The sequence below is a fragment of the Capricornis sumatraensis genome, chromosome 14, assembly GCF_032405125.1.
Source record: "Capricornis sumatraensis isolate serow.1 chromosome 14, serow.2, whole genome shotgun sequence".
NCBI lineage: Eukaryota > Metazoa > Chordata > Mammalia > Artiodactyla > Bovidae > Capricornis > Capricornis sumatraensis.
In genome coordinates this window covers 60,148,146-60,173,365 of record NC_091082.1, presented here as the reverse complement: position 1 = coordinate 60,173,365, position 25,220 = coordinate 60,148,146, and the positions used below count along the sequence as shown (strand labels likewise).

At 46.2% G+C, this 25,220-nt stretch overlaps 1 protein-coding gene across 1 annotated transcript in view; it reads left to right on the top strand.

The window, feature by feature from the left end:
• Positions 1 to 6,565: 6,565 nt before the first annotated feature.
• The window catches only part of KAZN (kazrin, periplakin interacting protein), a 462,055-nt gene continuing 443,400 nt past the window's right edge, over positions 6,566 to 25,220 (top strand). Inside the window, exon 1 of the mRNA XM_068985854.1 lies at positions 6,566 to 6,791. Within this exon, the coding sequence (XP_068841955.1) occupies positions 6,566 to 6,791 (226 nt within the window). The remainder of the gene's footprint in view (positions 6,792 to 25,220) is intronic.

Below are 25,220 nucleotides of genomic sequence, written 5' to 3'. Positions count from 1 at the left end.
AGAAAATGTGAAGCCACACGTGGGGATGCTCTAGTCCTGGTCCCAGCTCATTCACTCGACAAATATGTACTGAGTCCTGGGGCCTAAGAGGAGGAAGGACATGCAGGAAGGGGGCTGTCTCAGGGACCTTTCAGTTCAGTTTCATGATCTTAGGACAAACTCTTTAACCTGCCAAATGCAGATCCCAGTTACCTCCTCTTTCTGATGGAGTTGCTGCAGAGATAAAATAAGAGGAGAGATGTGAAAGGATTTTTGAAAAGTTATATGTGGCTAGAATTCCTAGGGAGACCCAAGATGAGAAAGGTTTTCATGACAGAAGCAACAATTCTTGTGGATATGAAGTTACAGAGGATGGGAAGATGAGCTTGTGCAATCAACCACCAACGTGTGGGAGAATCAAAGTCTTTGTTTCTCCTTCAGTAAATAACATGGAGAAGGCAATGTCACCCCACTCCAGTACTCTTGCCTGGAAAACCCCACGGACAGAGGAGCCTGGTAGGCTGAAGTCCATGGGGTCGCTAAGAGTCGGACATGACTGAGCGACTTCACTTTCACTTTTCACTTTCATGCGTTCGAGAAGGAAATGGCAACCCACTCCAGTGTTCCTGCCTGGAGAATCCCAGGGACAGGGGAGCCTGGTGGGCTGGCACCTGGCAGCCTGGTGGGCCCCACCTGATGGGGTCGCAAAGAGTCGGACACGACTGAAGTGACTTAGCAGCAGCAGTAAATAACAAGGGTATTGGAGTAAAAGGTCCCAAAGTTGCCTTCTAGGATCAAATAACATCATTTGGTTTTAGAGTGAGGCAACTATACACACACACACACACACACACACACACACACACACCCTCGGCCCACGCTGTATATATACACACTAGGTTTCCAGGGGTGGCTTCCCAGGTGGCTCAGTGGTTTCCTAGGACAGTTCCAATTTATGCCACTTGTCCCAGCTTCACTATTCATAACACCCTCTTTCACTCTCAAAAGTGTCCCAGTTTGGACATTACATTATAAAATCACTCTATTTATGGAAGAAGGGAAGTGAAGAGGACACTGCTGTCAGCAATGAGTTATCTTTGTCTTGGTTCTTATTAGGAATTTTCTTTCTCTGAGCTGGGATGGTTTTACAGACTTTCCAAAATGCTCAGGCAAGCTTTGACAGGCATCCTATGCGCACGGCATAGTTTGCTCATGCTGCTCAGAGCAGACATTCAGCGCATACTGGCCGGTGCACTGCCTGAGCCTTGGATGGGGTTTGGCTGATGGTGACACTGGGAAAATAGCATCAGGTCCCTATGAAGTGAACACATTTTTCTAGCTTGGTTCTTAACATCAGTTTACTGGGGTGGGAGGTGGGGGCTACTTTAGGAACATACAGAAGGGAGAATCTTGAAACAGAACACACAGTACTGTTAAATTCTCACAGTTGTGAATCCCAGAGTGCTTTATGGATGACAGGTCTGGAGCCCGTCACCCAACAGGTTGTATATGTCTCCCAAGAAATGAATTGTAAATACATATCTGCCCTACAGATAGGCAAGTGGAAAAGGACACGAATTCTGTGACTATTTTGTTACCTGAGATCCCCTAGGTAAAAGTGCCAGTGGAAGCTGGAGGGGGTGGGGAAGATAGATTAAGTAAGCTTTTCAGTTTAAATCAAGCGGATTCTAGAGGGTAATTAACCTCAGGTTTTCTGATACTTTTGCATGTGCGTGAACGGAAGGAGACACAGCTGGGAAAAGCTCCTTTTTTTCGTGTTTAGAAAACAAATCTCAAAAAATAAAATTCTTTAAAATCCTAAGAGGCACCCCAGGAGTTTCTAAGGAGAGTTTCTTGCAAGTTCAGTGGCTGTACCACAGTTGGGGAAGAGGAGGGCAGAGAGAGCTGAGAAGGTGCCCAAGGAATGGGTCTTTGCTTTCTTTTCTCCTGGTTAGATTTTGGGGTGTGGCTTGTTTTGTTTTGACTTGATTTGAAGATTCTGGTGCGTGGGGATAATCTCACTGAAGTGGAAAATGAGTAACACTTGGTCAGTTTGTTTACTGTACAAACCGCTCACACACTCATTTGCAGAGCGCTTCCTATGGGTTAGGTGGCAAGGATGGGAAGAGAAATAACACGTAAACAAATGACCACCCTCCTCCTAGGGCTCTCAGGGAAGTAGAAGAGAAACACGTAAACAGATCAATTACTGTGCTTTCTGATGAGTGTTGTACAGAGGTGTGAGCACACACACACATGCACTCTAGTATTATACACACAGCTCAAGAAGTTGTTGCTCAGTTACTCAGTCGTGTCCGACTCTGCGACCCCATGCACTGTAGCACGTCAGGCTCCCCTGTCCTTTGCACTTCAGGAAGAGCTGCTCTTGCTTTCTCAGAAGGTTTGTTTCCAGGATACCCTTCTCTTTTTTTCTTTTTTTGGTATCTGCATACATACTTTTGTTTATTGAAGCGGAATTCATAAAACACAACATTAACCTTTTAAAAAATTTATTTATTTTTGGCTGCACTGGGTCTTCGTTGCTGCACTTGGACTTTCTCTAGTTGTGGCCAAGCGGGGGCTACTCTTCTCACTGTGGTGGCTTCTCTTGTTACAGACCACGGGCTGTAGAGAGAGTGGGCTTAGTAGTTGTAGCTCATGGGCTTAGTTGCCCCCTGGCATATGGGATCCTCCCAGACCAGGCATCAAACCGGCGTCCCCTGAATTGCAAGGTGGATTCTTAACCACTGGAACACCAGGGAAGACTCAAATCAATCTTTTTAAAGTGAACAATTAGATAACGTTTAGTCCATTCACAATGTTGTGCAAACACAACCTCTCTCTAGTTCCGAAATAAAACTCAGTCTCTGTTAAGTAGTTCTGCACACTCTTCCCTCCCCACAACTCCTGGTAACCACAAATCTGCTTTGTCTTCATAGCTTTACTACTCTAGATATTTCATATCAATGAAATCCTACAAAATGTAAATTTCTGTGTCTGGCTTCCTTCAGTTCAGTCGCTCAGTTGTGTCCAACTCTTTGCGACCCCATGAACCGCAGCACACCAGGCCTCCCTGTCCATCACCAACTTCCAGAGTCCACCCAAACCCATGTCCATTGAGTCTGTGATGCCATCCAACCATCTCATCCTCTGTCGTCCCCTTCTCCTCCTGCCCTCAATCTTTCGCAGCATCAGGGTCTTTTCCAATGAGTCAGCTCTTCGCATCAGGTGGCCAAAGTATTGGAGTTTCAGCTTCAGCATCAGTCCTTCCAATGAACACCCAGGACTGATCTCCTTTAGAACAGACTGGTTGGATCTCCTTGCAGTCCAAGGGACTCTCCAGAGTCTCCAACATCATAGTTCAAAAGCATCAATTCTTCGGTGCTCAGCTTTCTTTATAGTCCAACTCTCACATCCATACATGACCACTGGAAAAACCATAGCTTTGACTAGATGGACCTTTGCTGACAAAGTAATGTCTGTGCTTTTTAATATGCTGTCTAGGTTGGTCATAACTTTCCTTCCAAGGAGTAAGCATCTTTTAATTTCACGGCTGCAATCACCATCTGCAGTGATTTTGCAGCCCAGAAAAATAAAGTTAGCCACTGTTTCCTGTTTCCCCATCTATTTGCCATGAAGTGATGGGACTGGATGCCATGATCTTATTTTTCTGAATGTTGAGCTTTAAGCCAACTTTTTCACTCTCCTCTTTCACTTTCATCAAGAGGCCCTTTAGTTCTTCTTCACTTTCTGCCATAAGAGTGGTGTCATCTGCATATCTGAGGTTATTGATATTTCTCCCAGCAATCTTGATTCCAGCTTGTGCTTCCTCCAGCCCAGTGTTTCTCATGATGTACTCTGCATATAAGTTAAATAAGCAGGGTGACAATATACAGCCTTGACATACTCCTTTTCCTATCTGGAACCAGTCTGTTGTTCCATGTCTAGTTCTAATTGTTGCTTCCTGACCTGCATACAGATTTCTCAAGAGGCAAACCAGGTGGTCTGGTATTCCCATCTCTTTAAGAATTTTCCAGTTTGTTGTGATCCATACAGTCAAAGGCTTCCTTCCACTTAGCAGAATGTTATTGAGGTTTGGCCACATTGTAGTGTGTGTTAGTACTTGATCCCTTTCCATAGCTGAGTAATGTTCCATTGTATGGATATACCACAATGTGTTTATGCATTCATCTGTTGACAAACATTTGGGTGGTTTCACCTTCCAGCTGTTGTGAATAATGCTTCTCCGAACATTTGTGAGCAAACTTTTGTTTGAATATCTGTTTTATCTCTGTGGTATATATCCAGGAGTGGAATTGCTGGGTCTTATGAGTAGTTCTATGTTTAACTGTTTAAAGAACCAAACTGTTTTGCACACTGGCTGAACATAACACACACCTGCCTTTTGAAGACCTACAAAGTTCTATTTTTGATGGTTTCTCCATAATGAAACTGAAATACTTCAAAGAACTAAATTCTGGTTTACAAAACCCAAGTAGTCTAAGTTCCTTTGTTGGTCCAGTGGGTCACAACTTGTGCTGATGAGACTAAGGTCAGACATTCAAGCCCCAGCTGGCCAGTCAGCTGAGTAGAGTGCACAGAGCAAAAACTTCAGTCTGCTGTCACAGCTCCATTAACACTGTCCTGCCCTCTTACAAAAGCTTGTTAGTACTCACAGGGGGACAGAGTAAGAGTCAGTTTATTTGTTGTTCAGCTGCTCTGTCCTGTCCAACTCTTTTCAACCCCACGGACTGCAGTATGCCATGGTTCCCTGTCCTGGTTTTTATGGTTCCATATAAAAGGAAGCAAAACAAAACGAAACACCTGGCACCCAAGGCACAGTGAGGCTAACTAGAATCAAATGACTATTCACTCCCAGTCCAGCTTTCACCTGATTTCTGTGGGTCCCTAGGGTAAACTGCTTACCCTGCCCAGAGCCTCAGTTTCCTCATGTTTAAACTGGGAAAAGAAGAGGGCGGCAGAGGATGAGATGGTTAGATAGCATCACGGACTCAATGAACATGAATTAGAGCAAACTCTGGGCAGCCTGGCATGTTGTAGTCCATGGAGACGCAGAGAGTCAGAGGCAACTTAGTGAATGAACAAATTGGGAACAATAATCCTTACTTCAAAGAGATGACAATGCATCCTGAGTACTTTGCACACAGTAGGCTTCCAACAAGTGCTGTTGAATCCGGAGGGTGAGCAACCTCCAGGGCCTGCAGAAGACCCTGAGCTCCTGCAACTGGCTCTGAGCTGTCCTCCTGAGGTTGACCAGCTGGAATGGTGGTGCGAGCTTGTTCGGTTGTTCCGGTTACACTGTTTTAAACGGTCCTATTTGCATGGAAGGAAGCTTGCTATGGTAACAAGGTCTGGTGGCTGGAATCCAGGGCCCCAGTGAAAAATGCAAAGCCTGTGCTCCTCCGGGAGAAAGAGGCACTTGATGGGTGTATCAACTTTAAGGTTACCTCTGTTCTCCCAGGAAGGAGGGAGGTAAACTGAGGCAGCGGGGACTCCACACTCCTAGCAGGGGGAGGAAGAGGGAAGCCTCAAGGAGCCTTCCAGACTTCTCTCCTGGCCGAATTCCTTTTGCCCCCCAATATTTAGCCCCGCTAAGAAGCCTAAGACTGGCTAAGGCCACCGATCTATGCACCCACCAGTTCCCGGAGGTGGGGAGGCCACAGCGCCAGTGATCCACCCTGGGGAAGGAAAGGGAGACTCTTCGGAGGAATGGGGGACAACGCAGGTTGGGGCGCTGGAGGTTCAGGTGGAGTGGGCTGGAGTAGGGTGGAGGTGGACAGTGAGAGGCACGCGGGGCAGTAGCCCAGTTCCCCGCTGAACATTCCTAGCCGCATTTGAAGGAAACAGCTAAGCAAGAACTCCACTCCAGAGCGCGGGCAAGCAGCCCCCTCCCCCGGAACTCCATCTCCGCTCCCCTCCCGGGCCCCTCTTCTGAGCACCCCTCTCGCCCAAGCACCCACCTCCTCCCCAGTCCCTGCACCCGCGCTAGGCGCGAGTTCGCCAGGGCGGGGGCCGCCCCACCGCTCCAGGGAGGGGACCGAGAGCGGGCCTGGGAGAAGGCGGCCCCCCACCCCTCGCCAGGGGCGCCACCTCGGCCCACGCTGGGCCACCGCCCGCCGCACCCGCCCCACGAGGGGGTGTGTCCCGGAGGTGGAGGGCGCGGGAGGCCGAGGCAGCGCCCTGGCCCCGGGTCCCTGCCCCCTCCCGAGCGCGCGGCGAATGGTAGGCTCCATTAAAAGAGTGCCGGGCGGCGCGCGGTGTCCTTCTCCGACTCGCTCTCCGCGCCGGGGTCTCGGCGATCTCTGCTCCTCCTCCTCTTTCTCCTCCCCCCTTCCCCCCTCCCCAACCCTCCGCCTCGCTCCGCCGCGGCTCCGGCTGGAAGCGCCGCTGTCATTCCTGCGCCGGAGGAGCCGGCGCTGCCGGTGCCTGGGGGTCGGGGCTCGGGAAGCCGGGCCGCGGGGGACCCAACAGGTAGAGCCGGGCGTGCCTGGCCGCGCGCCCCCCAATCGCCGCGCATCATGCAGCTCTTTGTCACCTCTCTCGCCCCCAGGCCAAAATCCTGAGCATGATGGAAGACAATAAGCAGCTCGCTCTCCGCATCGATGGGGCGGTCCAGTCGGCCAGCCAGGAGGTGACCAACCTGCGAGCCGAACTCACAGCCACCAACCGGAGACTGGCGGAACTGAGCGGCGGCGGCGGCCCCGGCCCGGGCCCGGGAGCGGCGGCCAGCGCCTCGGCGGCGGCGGACTCGGCGGCGGCGAACATGGAGAACCACCAGCACAGCGCGCAAGGTAGGGATCGCCTGGCGCCCGGGGCGGAGGAGAGGCGAGCGAGCCAGACCCGGAGGTGCCCGGGGACTCGTTGCCCCCCACGCCCGCGGCGAAACCGCCTTGCATTGTGGCTTGTAACCCTTTCCGCCCGGCGGTGGCCAGTACTGCTCCCTTGCTGGGAGTTGCAGTCTGCTGTCATTAAGGAAAACCCGGGCGCAGCGTGCACGGGTTCGCACGGTCACGGCGGCCCCGGCCAGCGCAAGCTAGGCGCAGCCGGCGGGTACCCCCCCGGCAGCAGAAAGTGCCCTTTAGATGATACACAGCCCACAGCTCCGTGGGCAAACTTTTCATGCTCAGGCCTTTGCAGGGGTGAATGCCACAGCTTCCCCCCAGTTCCAGAGGCTCCTTTCCTTGGAACGACTGCCCAAGAGGGAGCGCCAGGCTGTGCTGCCGCGTTTGGGGTAGAGGATTGGACTGGTTTGCACTTTTCTCCACGGATGCCAAATCCCTTGTCTCGATTGCATCTGGACTTTATTTTCTCCCCGTTTGAGATCGCGCAGGCAGTGGAATTATATCAATGCAACAGTAGATGCTGTACTCAGCAGGGAGTTTAAATTTCCAGCAAATATAAACACTGAGAGCACTTTCCAGGGGGAAATCTTAGACCTCAAAGGCTGAGTGATGGGCTCCTGGCGAAATGAAGGCGTCGTAGATGATGGGTTTCCAGGTAGCTGCTGCTTGAAGGGACTCTTTGCAGTTAGGAGGAGAAGGGGGAAAAAGGACAGTCTGTGTTGACACTGACAGTGATGAAGCTCTGAAACCCTCATACAAGGGTTAAAGATGGAGGAAGCATCAAAAAAAAAAAAATCCATACTGTTTGTTTTCTGTGAATTAGAAGTGCAGAATGGATTTTCAGGATTTTTTTGTCTAATTGCACTTTAAGAAAAGTTGTCACTGATTATTAATATCATTTGATTGCAAACTTAAACTGCTGAAATCCTGGATGTGACCCAAAAAAAAAAAAAAAATCCAGCCTAGGAGGGTCACTTGTGTAAATATGTCACTTGATGAAATATGAGGTACCAGTGGTCCAGAAGGATTTTCTGGTTTTGTTGTTATTTCAAAGGCTTCTCCTAAGTGTTGAGAGAGAGCGGGCGAGCCTGGTTTCATAGGAATGCCTTCTCTCTGTCAGCTTCTATTTCTTCCTTACCTTCCTGCAGTAGGCATGCTGTGTGTGTGTGTGTGTGTGTGTGTGTGTGTGTGTGAGATGTTAAGCTTGAACATTAGCAGTTTATGTTCAACTCATATCTTAACTTGGTACTTCCGGACTCTGTCAAGAGTCTTAGGAATTGGGGCAATAATTTGGTACCAGAGTAGCATGACGTCATGGTGGGAAGGTGTTGAGAATGGTGCTCGCTGCACAGTTTTCAAGGTGGGTATCTGGTTATTCTGTCATTTATCCCTTGTTATGTCATTGTGTGTGGAAGATGCTCTCTGCTGGCACCTGGGCAGAAAAAAGAGAAGTTAGACTCCATGGTCAGGCTTTACTTTTTATCAGCAGGGATGCTTCCAGCCTTAAAATATAGCAGAGAACTGGCATTTTGCTGAGAATCAAAAGCCATGGTAAAGCAGGCTGAACAATGCTGGTTTATTTCCCACCGTCCGCCCCTTTCTCAGCCAAGGAAAAGTTAAGTGGCTTTTATCTGAGTCTTGGGTCTAGTGCGGTCTGAGCACGCTAAGGAGGTTGGGCCACAATGATCTACACACTCAACTTGGAAACTGTGATACTTAGCTGATGGTTAAATTCAATCGGGGGCTGTTTCCTTTTTCTTTTTTTCGTACAAAAATGCACAAGGCCGTGGAAATGGAAATGGCTTTTGGATCTCTTGATATCCCTAAAAACACACAAAACCAGCAGCTCCCTCATATTCTGAGACGCGTGCCTCCCCAGGCCAGGGGCTGTCTGTGGGTGGCTGGATGAAGGATGGTTTTGATTTTTCCTCTGTGTACCATTGGTATTTTTCAAAACCTTTACTGGGAGAGTGTAATGATTTTATAATCAGAAAATAAAATGTTGAAGATTTTAACTCAGCTTAATGGTTGGCCACATAGCCCTCTAAATTGATGTCAATTTAAACTGATGTGATGGTTGAAAAGAAAACAAGACCCCCATATACATTCAGTGGGGCATCATTTACTTATATATAGTAACCATTTCTTCATACAGTACTTTCGCATTATTTAGCCTCTGAGTGTTTTGGGGTTTGTTTTTATTTTGTTTTGCTTTGTGTTCTCATGACATGTGGCAGCATTCTGCTGGAACAGAAACCTCCTGCAGAGGTGGCCTGGTAGTGTCTTCTGCTAGTGCTCTCCTATTCCTAAAGGGAAACGCTGGGCTCTCTTGAGTTAATTTCAAAGTGTGGTTGATTGGTTTTCTTATGCTTCTTTGTACCGTACCTCCAGGAAGGCTCACAGAAGCTCAGTTCTTGGGGGTTCCTGACTGTTCTTCCGAATTAGTCTTCTGTGTTGGTGCAAGTCAATGGGCTCAAAGCGCATGAGTATTTACTGTTACTGAGTTATCCCTTTTCAAATCAAAGATTTGAATGAAATGAGTATCTTTCAAAATGCAAGTGTTCAGTTGCTCAGTCGTGTCCGACTCTTTGCAGCCCCATGGACTGCAGCATGTCAGGCTTGCCTGTCCCTCACCAGCTCCCAGAGCTTGCTCAAACTCATGTCCATCGAGTCTGTGATGCCATCCAACCATCTTGTCCTCTGTCATGCAACTGTATAAGTTATCTTTTAACTAAAGGGCATTATGCACATAGGAAATGCATGTTAATGTCCTTTTAATAATATTAGCACAAATGGTTACAAGGAAGAGTCATCTTTTGCTTTCCCTGCTGAGAAACTGTTCGATCCGTTTCCAGATACTTTTGTTAAAATTTTATTTTTGATGAATTAAACAAGTTCACCAATCCACCAGTATATGTTTTGTTCCAGTGAGGATATCTGACAGCAGGTAAGTCGATGAAGAAAACCTGGGTTTTCCTAGAGAGTTAATGCAGTGTGTCATTTAAACAAAATATTACCTTGGTTGGTACCCTCTGTGAACGGGCATGGTTGCTACGTAACGAAGTCTGGAAAGTGAACTGCTGAAAATCTGGGCTTTCAACACTTTGCAGGATCTTCTTTCAGAATCTGTGTTGAAAGAACGCTTGGCAGCCAGCCCATCTTCTCTCTCCCAGCTTCGAGTGAGTCGGATAATCCCTAATGAGGATGCTGGCATGCGGAGCACAGGGCATCCGTGCAGGGTGGCTCTTCTCAAGGCTCCAAAGCTGCCTCTTGGGTTGGTGAGGTCACGACTGCCTTTGACAGGTGGACAGAAGGAGGCTTGGAAAGAACAGAGCCAAGCATTTGTTCCAATTTGTCTTGTTGTTGGTAGCCAGAGAACGGATTTGTTTAAAGTAACGTTTCTAAGCTGTTTTCCTCAGCGTAACATCTCTGGGAAATGTGTTTAAAATACTTGCTGTTCTTTGAGGGGAAAATATAGCAGTTTGTTTCTCTGAAAATCTTTTATCTGATGAATGGCTAATATTAGATTCAATTGATTGCTTTGCTGTGCATAGAATAAAACAATTAAGCTCCAGTGTACCCAATGCAAATAGGTGTTTAGCTGTATATAACATAAAATACCTATGCTCAGTAGGATACATACCTACTGCCATGATTTTTGTGTTTTTTAAGGAAATAGTTGTATTTCTACGCCTATGTAAGTGGAAATGTTCATAGCATCTTTCGTGTGTGTTGAGGGCTTACTGTCTACTGCATCTGTTAAGGATGGGGAAAAGGGTCATTTTCTTACACCTTTGTAAATTTCCATAAATAGATGCAAGTTTTCTTTTTTTTTTTTTTTCTCCCTAGACATTAAAATAGACTGTTACTTCAGGCCTGATGGCTCTTATCTAGCATTATGATAACACGGGAAACGCTTTGGTGAAGCATAAATTACCTTGGGACTGAATTGAATGTGTGAATAGTCTGCGGAGATGCTAGACACTGTTGCCTTGCAAAATGAGTCCTGTCTTTCGGCAACCCCTTCCCCCTTCATTCTGCCTCTGTGTACTCTTGTTTTCTCAAGTAGACTTTTATCTTTTTTGAGAAAGAGAATTTTCATGTGGTAGAGAGGATGAGACTAAGTGCAGTGAATCTTGGAGACTTCTCTTGGCTCACCCCCAAGTTACAGAGCTCATCCAGAACCTATGCCTTGGTTTTTCCAGTCATATCCATGGGCTATAAGAGACTTGTCTGTCTTTTCCTAATCTGGTAGGCTGTCATGAGATGGGACTTCAAAATTCTTCCTGAAAATCCCCGTGCATGGTCACCAAGAGATTATGTACAGATCAGTACAGCGTGAATGAAATTAGTTATTGATTGGCTAGTATTTACTATCTTTGTAGTGTCTTTGGAAAATGCCTTTGGAGGACCCCTTAAGTAAAGTTTCTGGTTCTGGTTAATTTCATGCTTCCAGCACTTCAGAATTGACTGAGGTTTTTCAAAACTTTTTTGATCCTAAGTCTGAGCCAATCTGATTTTTATAATAGGAGCCTAGTCGCACATCCTCCCCATGTAAGACAAGGCATGTTCTCTCCATGCCTTCACCCTCTCTACTCCCCAAGACTGCTGGCACTTTTGAGGAATCCTGTAGGTTATAATTTGTGACTTCCTGGCTGCCAGTGAGCTTGTAGCAGATGGACTTGGCAGGTGGGGAATGCTCATTGGAACGCTGCCGGCTGACCGTGCAAGTCATATGGGGCCCAGAAGGTCGAGCCTGGGGTCCTGGCCATATTCACTGCATATTTCATTTATATTTATTCCTGAGTTATGTAGCAAAGGCAAGTGAAATCACATGAATTTCTCAGTGTTTTTCAGACTTTTTCCAATATGGGTTTGTGTGAGCATTAGTGCTTGGCATCTTACCCCCCTGCCATCTATCAGGCAAGAGTGGAACTTGTTCTGCCTGCTGAGGCCAAGGAATGGGTTTTTAAGTGATCTTGTAAATGAAAATGAGTCCATACTGTTTGGGCTGGATATTAGGGTGAGTAACACATGGGATGACAAGGGGTGCCACCACCAGCAGTCATTGCAATGTCCTAGTCATCTGAAATGCAGGCAAAGAAACTTCAGGCAGAATCATTTAGGAAAAGACAGCTTCTCTGAAGCCAGGAGCATGTGTGCGTGTATGTGCTCAGTCGTGTCCAGCTCTTTGTGACCCCACAGACTGTAGCCAACCAGGCTCCTCTGTCCATGGGATTTCCCAGGCAAAAATATTGGAGTGAGTTACTGTTTCCTTCCCCAGGGGATCTTCCCAACCCAAGAAACTGACCATCTATTGTGGCAGATGATACCTGACAACTCAGGACAGGTTAGCATCCTTCTGGCCCATGTCACCATCCTCAAGGTCCCCTACCAGGCCCATCTTGACTATGATGAAGCTGGAGGGAATCCAGGCAAAGAAATCTTTTCTTCCTCCCCATGGGTTGAAAGAGTCTGTAACACTCTTGCTGGTTTGATGCACCTCAGATCTAGGTGGCAGACTCCAGGCTGTGTGCGGTAGATGGGCTTGCTTCTCCCTTGGAATCCTAAGCTGCTGGAAACATGAAAGATGCTGAATATAGTTTTAATGAGTTTGGCAAGAACAACTGTTAGAGCAGGTGGCTTCTGTGTGATGGGACATCATGGGTTCTCAATTTGTTTTAGTGTCTTTGTTGACTTGGCCTTGCTGGACCTTTGGGTCACACTTATGAAAAGCCCCTGTCCCCTCTACCCTCTGATGAACTGAGACCCTAACACGAGAGCTGAGATGGAGCTTGCTACAGGCAGGTCTGCAAGCAAAGCACCCCCAAGGCCTCTGCACCTTCTGTGATAGGGAGTCAGGCTGGGAGGATGGAGAGAAATGAGGTGGGGAGCCATCTCCCCAGCTCCCCCCAGCCTCTCCTCTTCCACCAAAGCAAGTGCTGGAGGAAAAGGGGGCATAAAGAACCTCCATTCCCAATATTGTCTCAGCTCTACAAATTGTTTAAAGTATGTGATGTGTATCATTAAGAACATAGTATCCTCTAAAGGAAGGTGGGTCCAGAGCTAACACTTTATACTCATCTTTGGCACGTCATTATGGTTGTCAGAGGTCACCTCTTGGGTACATCACAAGACACTGGGTGTTCAAGGCACGTGGTGTTCTGATGCCATGGAGTTTTCTTTTCGATGAAGGTAGGTAGTGTCATGTAGAAATAGATGGGAACTAGCTTCCGTGCTTTGTCAAACTTTTCAATAAATAATAACAACAAAGACTAACAACATGTCAAGTATTTTCCTGATGCCTCACATGCATAACTGTACCTGGAGCCCAATGAAGTGACAACGAATATGCCTGTTTTTCTAAAGAGGAAACTGACTGGGATTCAGAAAAGTTAAGTCACCTGCTACCACCACATAGTATTGACTATGATGGGGATGAGGCCAGCAAGCTTTGACATAGTCTTGGAGACAGGTAGTGTTGTAAGTGCTTTTCTGAATTTATGCATTTAACTTCTGTAATGACTTATGTGGCAGGTACTGCTGTATCTGGGGCTTCCCTGGTGGCTCAGTGGTAAAGAGCTTACCACCAATGCAGGAGACACGGGTTTGATCCCTGGGTCAGGAAGATCCCCTGGAGAAGGAAATGGCAACCCACTCCAGTATTTTTTGCCTGGGAAATCCCATGAACAGAGGGGCCTATGGGCTATAATCCATGGGGTTGCAAAGAGTTGGACATGACTTAGAGTGACTAAGCAACAACAATTTGTACCTGTTTTATGTATGGAAAAACTGAGGCACAAAAATGACCTATTGCTTGTCAAAGGGCCATTAAGTAACCAAGCTCTGGCTCTGGAGTCCTTGCTCTTAAACTCATCCCACTCTGATGCTCAGGGTCACTTGGCTGGTAGTGACTGATCCAGGAATTCAAACCCATCAGATCTCTCTGCTATTTAAAACTGTATTGTCTCCTAAACCAGAAACATCTTTTGCCTTGTTCGTTAGGAAGATTGAGGAAACTACAGGCTTGTCTCCATTTTTGATTATGTTTCCCTAAACTGATGTTAGTTTCTGGGTCCTTATGTGAAATCTTCATGCTCATGCTCAGCCGCTAAGTGGTGTCCGGCTCTTTGTAGCCCCATGGACTGTAGCCCGCCAGGCTCCTCTGTCCATGGGATTATCCCAGCAAGAATACTGGAGTGGGTTGCCATTTCCTCCTCTAGGGGATCTTCCCTACCTGGGGATAAAACCTGTGTCTCATCTTGTGGTAACAGAAATACTTCTCCCTTAAGTGTGAGGTTAACTGCCAAAGAGAAAATTGGGTCCTACTTGCAAGGTTAGCAACCCAAAGGTCACTTGTCACCAATGAAAAGAACCAACTTTATCCAGGGATTGGGGCCTCCTACTCCCTAGACTTTGTATGCTTTCTCCATTGGGAAGGGTGATTCCAGGCAAGACTGGCATCCTGCAGTCTTGTTTTTCTCCCTCCTCGCCATACATTTCCCTTTCCTAGGTTCTCTCCTAGTGACCTCAGTGGTCTCCAATGGCCCAGGACCAGGCCCCACAAAAGACTTATAACTACTCAGATTCCTTTATGCTAGGGTTTCCCGGTCTTGGCATTGTTGTCATTTGGGGCAGGATAATCCTTTGTTGAAGGGACATTGTGTGCCCTGTAGGGTATTTAGCAGCATCCCTGTCCTCTGCCCACCAGATGTCAGTAGACCTTCCACACAATTGTGACAGTGCACAGTGTCTCCAGATGTTGCCAGATATCCACTGGGGGCCACATCATCCCTGGCTGAAAACCATTTTTTATGCCACAGACTAAAGGAGACCCCAGCTGTGAATCTTAGAACGGTAACTCTGTAAGAGTAGAGTTTCATCTGCTTTGTTTTCTGCTCCTTTTGCAGCACCTAGAACAGTGCCTGGCACATAGCAAGAGCTCAGTAAATGATTACTGAATGAATGAATAAATCCTCAATTACTGAATTATAGAACGTGCAGGCTTTGTCATGTTTTTACATGAAGCTCCTTGGTTTAATGATTGTTGTTATTCAGTTGCTCAGTCATGTCCAACTCTTTGTGTCCCCATGGACTGAAGCACTTCAGGCCCCCCTGTCCTTCACTATCTCCCAGAGTGCTCAAATTCATGTCCATTGAGTCAGGGAAGCTGTCTAACCATCTCATCCTCTCCTGCCCTCTTCTCCTTTTGCCTTCAGTCTTTCCTAGCATTAGGGTCTTTTCCAGTGAGTCAGCTCTTCACATCAGGTGGCCAAAGTATTGGAGCTTCAGTATCAGTTCTTCCAATGAATATTCAGGATTGATTTCCTTTAAGATTGACTGGTTTGATCTCCTTGCAGTCCAAGGAACTCTCAAGAGTCTTCTCCAGCACTAGTTTGAAAGCACCCATTCTTCAGCACTCATCCTTCTTTAGGGTCCAACTCTCACATCCACAGATGACTACTGGAAAAACCATAGCTTTGACGATACAGACGTTTATCAGCAAAGTGATGTCTCTGCTTTTTAATATGCTGTCTAGGTGTAATGACAAGTGGTTTTAATTGAGTCTTTATTTGACATATGTCAGCACTAACATGTTCTAAACCCTTTTTCTGTATTCTCTCAACTCATCCTTTAAACTACCTTCCGAGGTAAGCACTGGGTTTGCCACCTTACACATGAGAAAGCTGAGGCCCAGAGAGGTTATATGACTTTCCCGGGATCACCAAGCTAGCACGTGGCAGAACCAGGAGATGAACCCAAGTAAATGTGACTCCAGAGATTGCCTGCTGTCCCAGCTAGGATGTTGTTCAACTTTACATAGTTTTTCCCATTCCTGCCCAAGAAATCATATTTGTTCTAAAGCTGGCATCATGGCAGTTGCAATTAGGATTTGCATGTCAGACACTAAGTTGTTCATCATAAATCCTTAGAGCTCCACAGAACAAAATATGCTTTGTCACTGCTAGGGAGTCTGTAGCCAGAAAGGTATCTGGCCAGAGGTAACAGGGCAGCTCAGTGGCAGAGCCGTGTTCAAATGTAAGAATCTTCCTTCTCTCTGCCTGACTGCTGGGCTTAGGCTGCAGAGAGTCACAGAGAGGACTGAACTGTCTGGGAAAGGGGACAGTGGACCCTGGAACTCCTTAACAGGGGCTTGACTCATTTTGAGGAAAAGGGATGTGCCAGGAGCAGAACTGGGGAGCTGCAGAGAGCTTGGAGTTCATCGAAGAGCACAGTGACAGCAATAGCCAGCATCTGTTGAGGCTTTTTTCCTGACTCTCCCAGACCCTGTGCAGTGTGACTGATAGCACTGTTTCATCTACTTTCCTATCAGAGTGAGTTGGATAATGTTCTCATCTCCGTTCTACAAATGAACAAACTGAGGCTCAAAACTGTTTCACTGTTTTTCCACGCTCTAGACCGTGGTCATCTGTGGGATTGAAATACAGGTTCAGCTGACCCTGGAGCCCACCTGCTTCTCTACAATAAGATATCAAGCTACCAGGCAAGCAGCACAAGGAAATGCCAGGAGTACGGTTTCGTCTTTTTTGCCTACAGAGCTACTTACCCACTCCCCTGCTTCTTTTTCCTCTTCTTCTTTTCCCCCCTCTCTTCTCTCTGTCTCCATCTATTTTGAGAGATTAGGTACATAGGTTCAAGAACCAGAGATTTTAATAAGATATGGAGCAAGCTATCCTGGCGCTCGTAGTCTAGTAGGTGTGACTGACGTGGAAATATAATTACACTTGATAATAAAGGTCTAGACAGGTGTAATGGGAAAATAGATGATGGAGTGGTAAATAGAGAAGGCTTCACAGATGTGCATGACAGTGGCAATATGTAATAAAAGCATGCCGGGAAAATACATTGATTTCCCTACTAAGGTTAAACTGACCATGAGAGACTATTAAAAAGTGCAACTTTGGAGGTAGATTGGGATTGGATCCTACAGAGAATAGCTCCTGGCTGAGACTTTCTCCCCCAGAGAAGGAAGATGTGAATGACACAGGGTTTAGATCTTGAATGATATTTGTTTTTTTCCTCCAAAGAAAAGATGTGAATTTCAATGCAGGTGAAGCTCTGCTCACCCCCTCTGTTATCTTCCTGGTCAAGACTGGGGCTTCTTGTCAGCTGCAATGTAGCTCACTTTCCTTGATTAGGTTGAATTTTTTTTAAAACCACTGAGGATGCTATCTTTAATTCAGTTAGTGCAATTTGGAACACAGTGGGATTTAGGTCACCCTTTCCTCATCATTTTTGCCATTTGAAATTCTGTGCTCACTATTTCCTGAATATAGCAATGTATGAAATTTAGAAATTTGATACTGACCCTGGAGAGTGCAGTTGTCCCATAGAGCTTGATGAATGATGGCTGAGGAGAACTGACCTGTGATTATATGTATATTGATTATCTTAATTAATGCATTCATCAGGTGGATTGCGTTGCCTGTTCCTACAAAGTTTACCATATGAAATGAGAAAAAAATGGGACTATCTTTTGACACATCTTAGATTTAAGAATCAACAGGAAGGCCGTTTGGTGGAGACTGTCAGCCTGTTGGCTAGCAGACATGCTCTGATTGCTGTGTTCACAGTCTGACTTGGTACCAGGTAGCCCTGCAGGGAGGCATGTTTAAGTCTTAGTAGATGTCCTCTGAAGAAGGAGCATAATTCCTGGTTGGCTTTTCTACAGTGAGGATCACTGTCCTCAACCAGTGGAACAGAGCCTTGTCAAAACCCAGCTGGTTAACACACAGGTTGATCCCACCATGCTTGCGTGCTCTTGTTGCTCAGTTGTGTCTGACTCTTTGTGATCCCATGGACTGTAGCCTGACTAGGCTTCTCTGTCCCGGGGGTTGTCCAGGCAAGAATACTGAACCAGGTGGCCATTTCCTCCTCCAAGGGATCTTCCCAGCCTGGGGCTCAAACCTCCGGTCTCCCGAGTCTCCTGCATTACAGGCAGATTCTTTACTACTGAGCCACCGGAAGCCCTCGTTCCACCAAGGGATAACTCAAAACCCATCCTTCAACACGTTCAGTGTTATTACTTTGCCTCTAAAGCAAAAGCTCTGGCTAGCATCCTCCATTCACAAAGCCAAGGCTCAGAATCCTGTCTCCAGGCTCCTGCTGCCTTCACCCACTCTTCTTCCTTTGCACCCAGGAGTTGCTAGGGAAGCACTAGAGTTTTTCTACCCAGGTCTTTGCAGCATACAAAAACTTGCATAGGCAGTCTCTGTGGATCCTACCTGCTGGCGCGTAGGATGGAATTGAGGTAGACACGGCAGTCTCGTTCTCAAATAAGGAAACTGAGGCACAGTGGTTTAAGCTGATTTGTTCAAGATTGTTGAGTTGGTCATTGAACCAAATTCTCCTGTTTCTCCCACTGTAAGATCCCACTGTGACTGCACAATGGTGGCAGAGGGCGGCTCCAGAACTTTTGATGGGGTGAGATCTGACCCTGCCTTGACGTTTATCTCCCTTTTAAAAATATTCATTTGTTTGTTTTTGGTTGTGCTGGGTCTCCATTGCTATGTGCAGATTTTCTCTAGTTACGGCAAGCAGGGCCTACTCTCTAGTTGTGGTGCACAGGCTTCTCCTTGTGGTGGGTTCTCTCGTTGCAGAGCACGGGCTCTAGGGCATGCGGGCTTCAGTGGTTGCAGCCCACGGGCTTAGTTGCCCCGTGGCATGTGGAATCTTCCCAGACCTGGGAGCAAACCCATGTCCCTGCATTGACAGGCAGATTCTTAAGCACTGGATCATGAGGGAAGTCCTGGCCACTCCCGCTTGAGCATGGGCCCTCTGTCTTTTAAGGCCTGGATAGTGACACCATCACCCCAAGACTGTGCTCTCATACTCTGAGCTCCCGTGTCCAGTGTCCTTCCATGGTGAACGGACAATCAGTTTTACAGATTTAGTCTTATTTTTTTACATTAAGTTCTTCCATCATCTCTGTAGGGATTTACAATTATTTGATTTCTCTTTTAATGACCTATCCTAGCTTAGACTTTCTCTTCTTCTAGCCTCCCTTAAAGGCTTCCCTGGTGGTTCACCGATAAACAATCCACCTGCAATGTGGGAGACCTGGGTTCAATCCCTGTGTCGGGAAGATCCCTCGGAGGAGGGCATAGCAACCCCCTCTAGTATTCTTGCCTGGAGAGTACCCATGGACAGAGGAGCCTGGCGGGCTACAGTCCTTGGGGTTGCAAAGAGTTGGACCCAACTGAGGGACTAAGCACAGCACACAGCCTTCCTTAATGCAGTTAGGGACCTGTAAACCAGAGCAGGGGAATTTCCAATTTGTTTTAATCAGTTGGATCTGGGAATGACTCCCACATTGAGGACAGTTTTTTGCACCTGATACCATTACCATTTAGGATTTCTGAATATGGGAAGCACATCTGTGAGGCCTTAGCATGTGGGTATATGTTCTGAGTGTTGGGGGCAGGATGTAGCCATCACAGTAAATCTGCCTAATTTCTTTCTCTTCACTGTCCCTTCAGGGAGATGCTATGAAACCTTCAGGATCTATTTTATCAGAGTCTTTGAATGAACAATAACCAAAGCATATTGGTTTAAATTCTCCACCTGCTGGTTGTATAGGTACGTGTTCTCACTTCTGCTGTGGCTGTAACTACCTGAGTAGTTGGGGGAACCTCCTGCTGCTCCAAGTTCATGTCTAGACCTTGTACTCAGATCAGTGGAATTTCATCCACAGACCAAAGTCCAACAGTGTGGCAGAAAACTCAGGGAAATTTAGAATGGGGTTTTTTGCTGTGCACCCAAGGGGAAGATCAGCCCAGAGCCTCTGAAGCTCAGCAGACAGCCCACTGTGGTTAACTGACACCTAAGCAGCTAATGAAATGGCTGGGAGTCTGATCTCTGTTTCATTTCAGTGTGATGAGGAACAGTAACTAAAGGCTTCCCAAACCTCTGACAGCAAAATGGAAATAATATACATTTGAACTTCATTTGAAGATCTATTTATAGTAGGCTCTAGAAAAGCAGAAAGTATTTTTAAAGGATCAAAATGTTTTGGTACTTTTTAAGTTTTAGATTTGTATTAGCATTAAACACTTAGGATTCCCACCTCTGCCAAGAGATAATATTGCACAGGACATGAAAGAAGGCACTTCCTGATTCTGCTCTGAGTTCACTTCATTGCCTGCTCTTGTGGCTTGAATGATGGAGCTAGGATTGTTGTTGCTGTTCAGTTGCTAAGTTGAGTTTGACTCTTTAAGATCTTATGGACTACAGCACACCAGGCTCCTCTATCCTCCACTGTCTCTCGGAGTTTGCTCAAGTTCATGTCCATTGAGTCAGTGATGCTATCCAACCATCTCGTCCTCTGCCACCTCCTTCTCCTTTTGTCTTCAGTCTTTCCCATTATCAGAGTCTTTTCAGATGAGTTGGCTCTTCGCATCAGGTGGCCAAAGTATTGGAGCTTCAGCTTTAGCGTCAGTCCTTCCAGTGAACATTCAGGGTTGATTTCCTCTAGGATTGACTGGTTTGATCTTGCAATCCAGGGGACTCCCAAGAGTCCTCTCCAGCACCACAATTTGAAAGCATCAATTCTTAGGTGCTCAGCCTTTCCTATGGTCCAACTCTCACGTCCGTATGTGACCACTGGAACAACCATAGTTTAGGCTATGCAGACCTTGGCAAAGTGATGTTTTTGCTTTTTTAATGTGTTGTCTAGGTCTGTCATGCCTTTCCTTCCAAGAAGCAAGTGTCTCCTAATTTCATGGCTGCAGTCACCAGCCTCAGTGATTTTGGAGCCCAAGAAAAGAAAATTTATCACTGCTTCTACTTTTTCACCTTCTACTTGCCATGAGTGATAGGGCCAGATGCCATGATCTTAGTTTTTGAATGTTGAGTTGTAAACTAGCTTTTTCACACTCATCAAGAGGCTCTTTAGTTCCTCTTCATTTTCTGCCATTAGAATGGTATCATCTGCATATCTGAGGTTGTTGACATCTCTCCCAGCAATCTTGATTCCAGTTTGTGACTCATCCAATCCAGCATTTCATATGATGTATTCTGCATAGAAGTTAAATAAGCAAAGTGACAATATCCAGGATAGGAGCTAGCAAGCTTTTTCTGTCAAGGGCCAGATAGTAAATATTATAGTCTTTGTGGAGTAAAGGGTATCTATTATAATTCCTCAGACCTGCTGCTGTAATATGAAAACAGTCATAGATAATAGGCAAATTAATGGGTGTGATTGTGTTTCAATAAAACTTTATTTACAAAAGCAGGCACCCTTTGGGCTCTAGTTTGTCAACCCCTTAAACTTGTAGTTCTCTTCCATTTGCATTCTGACCCGTTTATATCCAGCACCTTTACAGTGCTTAGCATACAGAAGGAACTTAATATTGATTGATTAAGCTAGCAAGTTAGATGTGAGCAATAAAACCACTAGATTACAGTGTTAAAGGAGCAGAAACAAAAAGTTAATTACTAGAGGTGTAACAGTTAATGGACAAGAGAAAGAAACATTTGTTAGCAGCTTCGTGGTTAGAGGTGAAGTCACTTGTGTTTAGTCATCATCACAGACCTTAAAAGAACTATGAAGACACAAAGAACCACCAGTTAACAGTGAGATCCAGGGCAAGACACTTGACATCTGAGCCTCAGTTTCCTTATTTATGAAATGAGATCATTTCCATCTTCAGTATAATATAGCAGATTGCTGTGCTAGGTCACTTCAGTCATGCCCAACTCTTTGCAACCCCATGGGCTGTAGTCCACCATGGGATTCTGTCCATGGGATTTTCCAGGCAAGAATATTGGTATGGATTGCCATTTCCTTCTCCAAGGGATCTTCGCAGCCCAGGGCTCGAACCCGAGTCTCTTACGTCTCCTGCATGGGCAGGCAGACTCTTTACCACTAGCGCTACCTGGGAAGCCCCATATGGGCTTAAAGGGGTGAAACAGATCTGATCCAAGTTCTGGAGATATAACAGGTTGTGGGACATTACAGCTCTCAGTTTCCACCTCTGTGACTAGAGGCTGATACTTTCTCCTTTACGGAGTGATCAGGATGGTTTGGTGCAGGGTTTCTCAGCACTGTTGACATTCTGAACCAGAAAATTCTTTGCTGTGTGGGTTGATTTGTCAGCACCCACAGTCTCTATATCGGGCTTCCCTGGTGGCTCAGCGGTGAAAGAATCCACTTGCAATGCAGGGGATGTGGGTTCGATCCCTGAGTCGGATAGATCCCCGAGAGGAGGAAATGCTAACCCACTCCAGTATTCTTGCTGAGAAAATCCTATGGACAGGCAGGCTACAGTCCATAGAGCCACAGAGAGTTGGACATGACTGAGTGACTGAACACGCACGCACTGGTCTCCATCACTAGATGCTGGTAGTACGCCTGTAACGTGATAACCAAAAAAGTCTTTAGACATTGCCCAGTGTGCTTTTCCCTGGGTGGAAATTACTCCCTGAGTTAGAGGAATAATGCACAGTGCACCTGGCATGAAGCTTGGTGGACTTCGGGGCTCAATAGACAGAACTCTTCATTATTAATAGCATATTGAACTCTGAATTCTCCTCCCTTTGAATGAAATTCTCTTCCCTTCTTCAGTTGATTTCTGTCCCCTAAAGGTTCAAGATTGGAATTTTCCCCCCAGATCCCAGGTCTTTCTCTTAATATTTCTGTGTTTCTTAGAGGTCTTTCTCCTGGAAGGAGCTAGGCTTCCCATGATGCCCTGCTGAGTATGCTATCCAGCCCTTTAAACACATATGTACCTAGACTTGTATTTGAGGTCATGGTCAGAATTCTTAAATGGTTCATATGAGAAATCATAGGGATATTTGCAACATAAATGAACAGGGAGGGTTAAGGACTGAAAGTCTTAACTCACAAAGGCTGGCAGGCTGAGGTAGGGGGTGTTATTCAGAGAAAACAGATAATGTACCTCAAACAAATGCCAACAAAATCATTACTTCTTTCGTGAGCATGCGTGCTTCTAACATTATCCAGGGGCCAGTTTTCAGTGGTTTAAACTTTAGCCAAGATGGCTATTCTGTTTACATCTGGATTTAATGTTTTGTCCTCCATATTCCCAGTGGGGCAGTGGTTCCTTCCCAGTTTCCACATATACTCTTTAATGCCGGGGCATTTTCAATGAATTCTGGCCCCTGCATATTAGTAGTTGTGTTTTTTGTCTATCTCTCTGAGAAAATACATAAATGCAAAAGAATGCATTGAATTCAGTAGCATTGTCAAGTGGCTGCTTCTTCTCCATCTGCATATATTTGAAAGATAATGGTACTATATGTAATAAAAATGATTCATTCTGTCCACAGGCAGCACATTGGAGACATGTGGATTTGGGACTTCCTGTAAGTCACTCTCTCTGGCCACCCGGAGTCTCTGTGGCCCACAGCTTGAGAACTGTGGCGGTAGAATGCATCTGCTGGACATGTGTGTTCAGCCCTGTGCAATGCCGTTCTCTGCAATGCTACATGCACTTACGTGTTTTTGATAAGTGTCTTGAAAAATTATGCCCCAGGCCTTTGAGTCTTCTGATTTTAAGGTATTCTTCCATTCCTCAAACTCTGCCTCACTGTGACACAAACAGATAAATCTATGATTTGGGCCCTAGGCTTTAAGAAAACTCGTGTTTATTTAGACAAACATTTCTACGTGACTTCCTGTATGAATATTGGAGAGTACCAGTTATAGTCAGAATAACAGATCTGGCCCTAAACTAGATTTCAGGCAATATGATTTGATTGGCCAACTGCCATCGCTAACTAGCGTCATCCTGCCCCATCTCCATCTAATTCCTAAAACCCCTCAAGCATGTGATCCATCATATCATTTTCTCATTTATGCCAGCACTGGATAATGGCCTAATCTCTCCAGCAGCATTCAGGTTTATTAGAGAAGATGGCATTTACAAAATCATTTCACTGTTTCACTGCAAACACCCTAAACTAGTAGGCATCCTCTTATTATAAACCTTCCTTTTAACAATGGTTTATTACTTGCAATTAAAATCACCTGGAAGACCCAGTAAATGGTTTTCGTTTCTTTTCTTTAGTGTTTGGTTAATATTTAGCTGGTGGGTCACCTGGGACTTATGAAGGAACATTTGAGAGAGTCAAGTTTCCAGTTAGAGAAGGCCAACCTTGCTAGGGATGAGAGCTGTCCAGAGGGATGTGGTCATCACTAGAGCCTGGATGACCATCTGCCAGGCCTGTTGGAAAAGTTACTCCCACACCGGGTTTAGAAGTTCCAGAGAAGGGACTTCCTTTGTGGTCCAGTGGTTAAGACTCTCCACTTCTACTTCAGGGGGCCCCGGGTTTGATCCTCGGTTGGGGGAACTAAGATAACAGCATGGCAAGGCAAAAAAAAAAAAAAAAAAGAAAGAGGTCCAGAGAAAATAGGCGGAATCCCGAACGTGATCTTTCCTTTCTTGTGCTTTGCATTCATATGGGCCATCGAAGACAACGTTAGCGGCAACAGTGTGCTGTCATCTGGGTGTAATGCAGAGATAGTTGAGAGACAGTAATGACTAGGAAAGGGTCTCACTGACTTTCACTGTAATGACTTGTTTAAACAAACCAAGATGCAGACACAGGTAAGTTCAGAGTTTATGGCGTGGGACAGAAATCTCTAGTCCATCGCCTGGATGCATATCCTATTCTTCTAACACGTATTAGCTATGTGTGGTGGGCAAGCTCCTTTACAGTCTAGCCTTCAGTTTGCTCCTAGGGATAACACTAACCTCAACACCCCAGAGCTTCAAGGTCACAGGGGAGGGTGCATCAGAGAGCCGAGCACACCATTTAGTACTTACCATGTCCTCCAGAAACGTCCTATAGGTCGTAATTGCGTGCGGTAAATGTGCCTAGGTGTATGGCCACCCAGCAGGCACCGGGGTGGGTCTGAGCTGTGCTTTGTTTGCAGAGTTAGCACCTGCTAGGCACGTTTTCTGATCGATGAAGCCTGGTGCTGGGCGCTGGGATACTAGGTTGTGTAAGGTGCTTACCTTTTGCTGGAGGCCCGAGGAGGAGAGAGCAATGGGGGAAAGACCCAACAGACGACCAAGAGGACTTGACGCTAACCCTGACTGTCCCTGAGACTAAGAAGGAACAGAAAAGGAAGCTCCAGCCTCTGCCCTGATTTGTAATGCCGACTATCTGAGCAGAGACCAGGGTCCAGCACTCCCACCTCCATTGCCATGACTTGAGAGAGGCGTTCTGGAAGGCTGTGCAGGGGCTGGGTCACTGGCTCAGTCACAATGAGCCCGTTGGAGGAGACCTGACCGAAGGTCCTCCAATTTCTGAGTTTCCACACCTCGTGACCTTTAACAGTATCCCGAAGAAAATCAGATCCACCTTAAAGAATAGCATAGATTGTTTAAT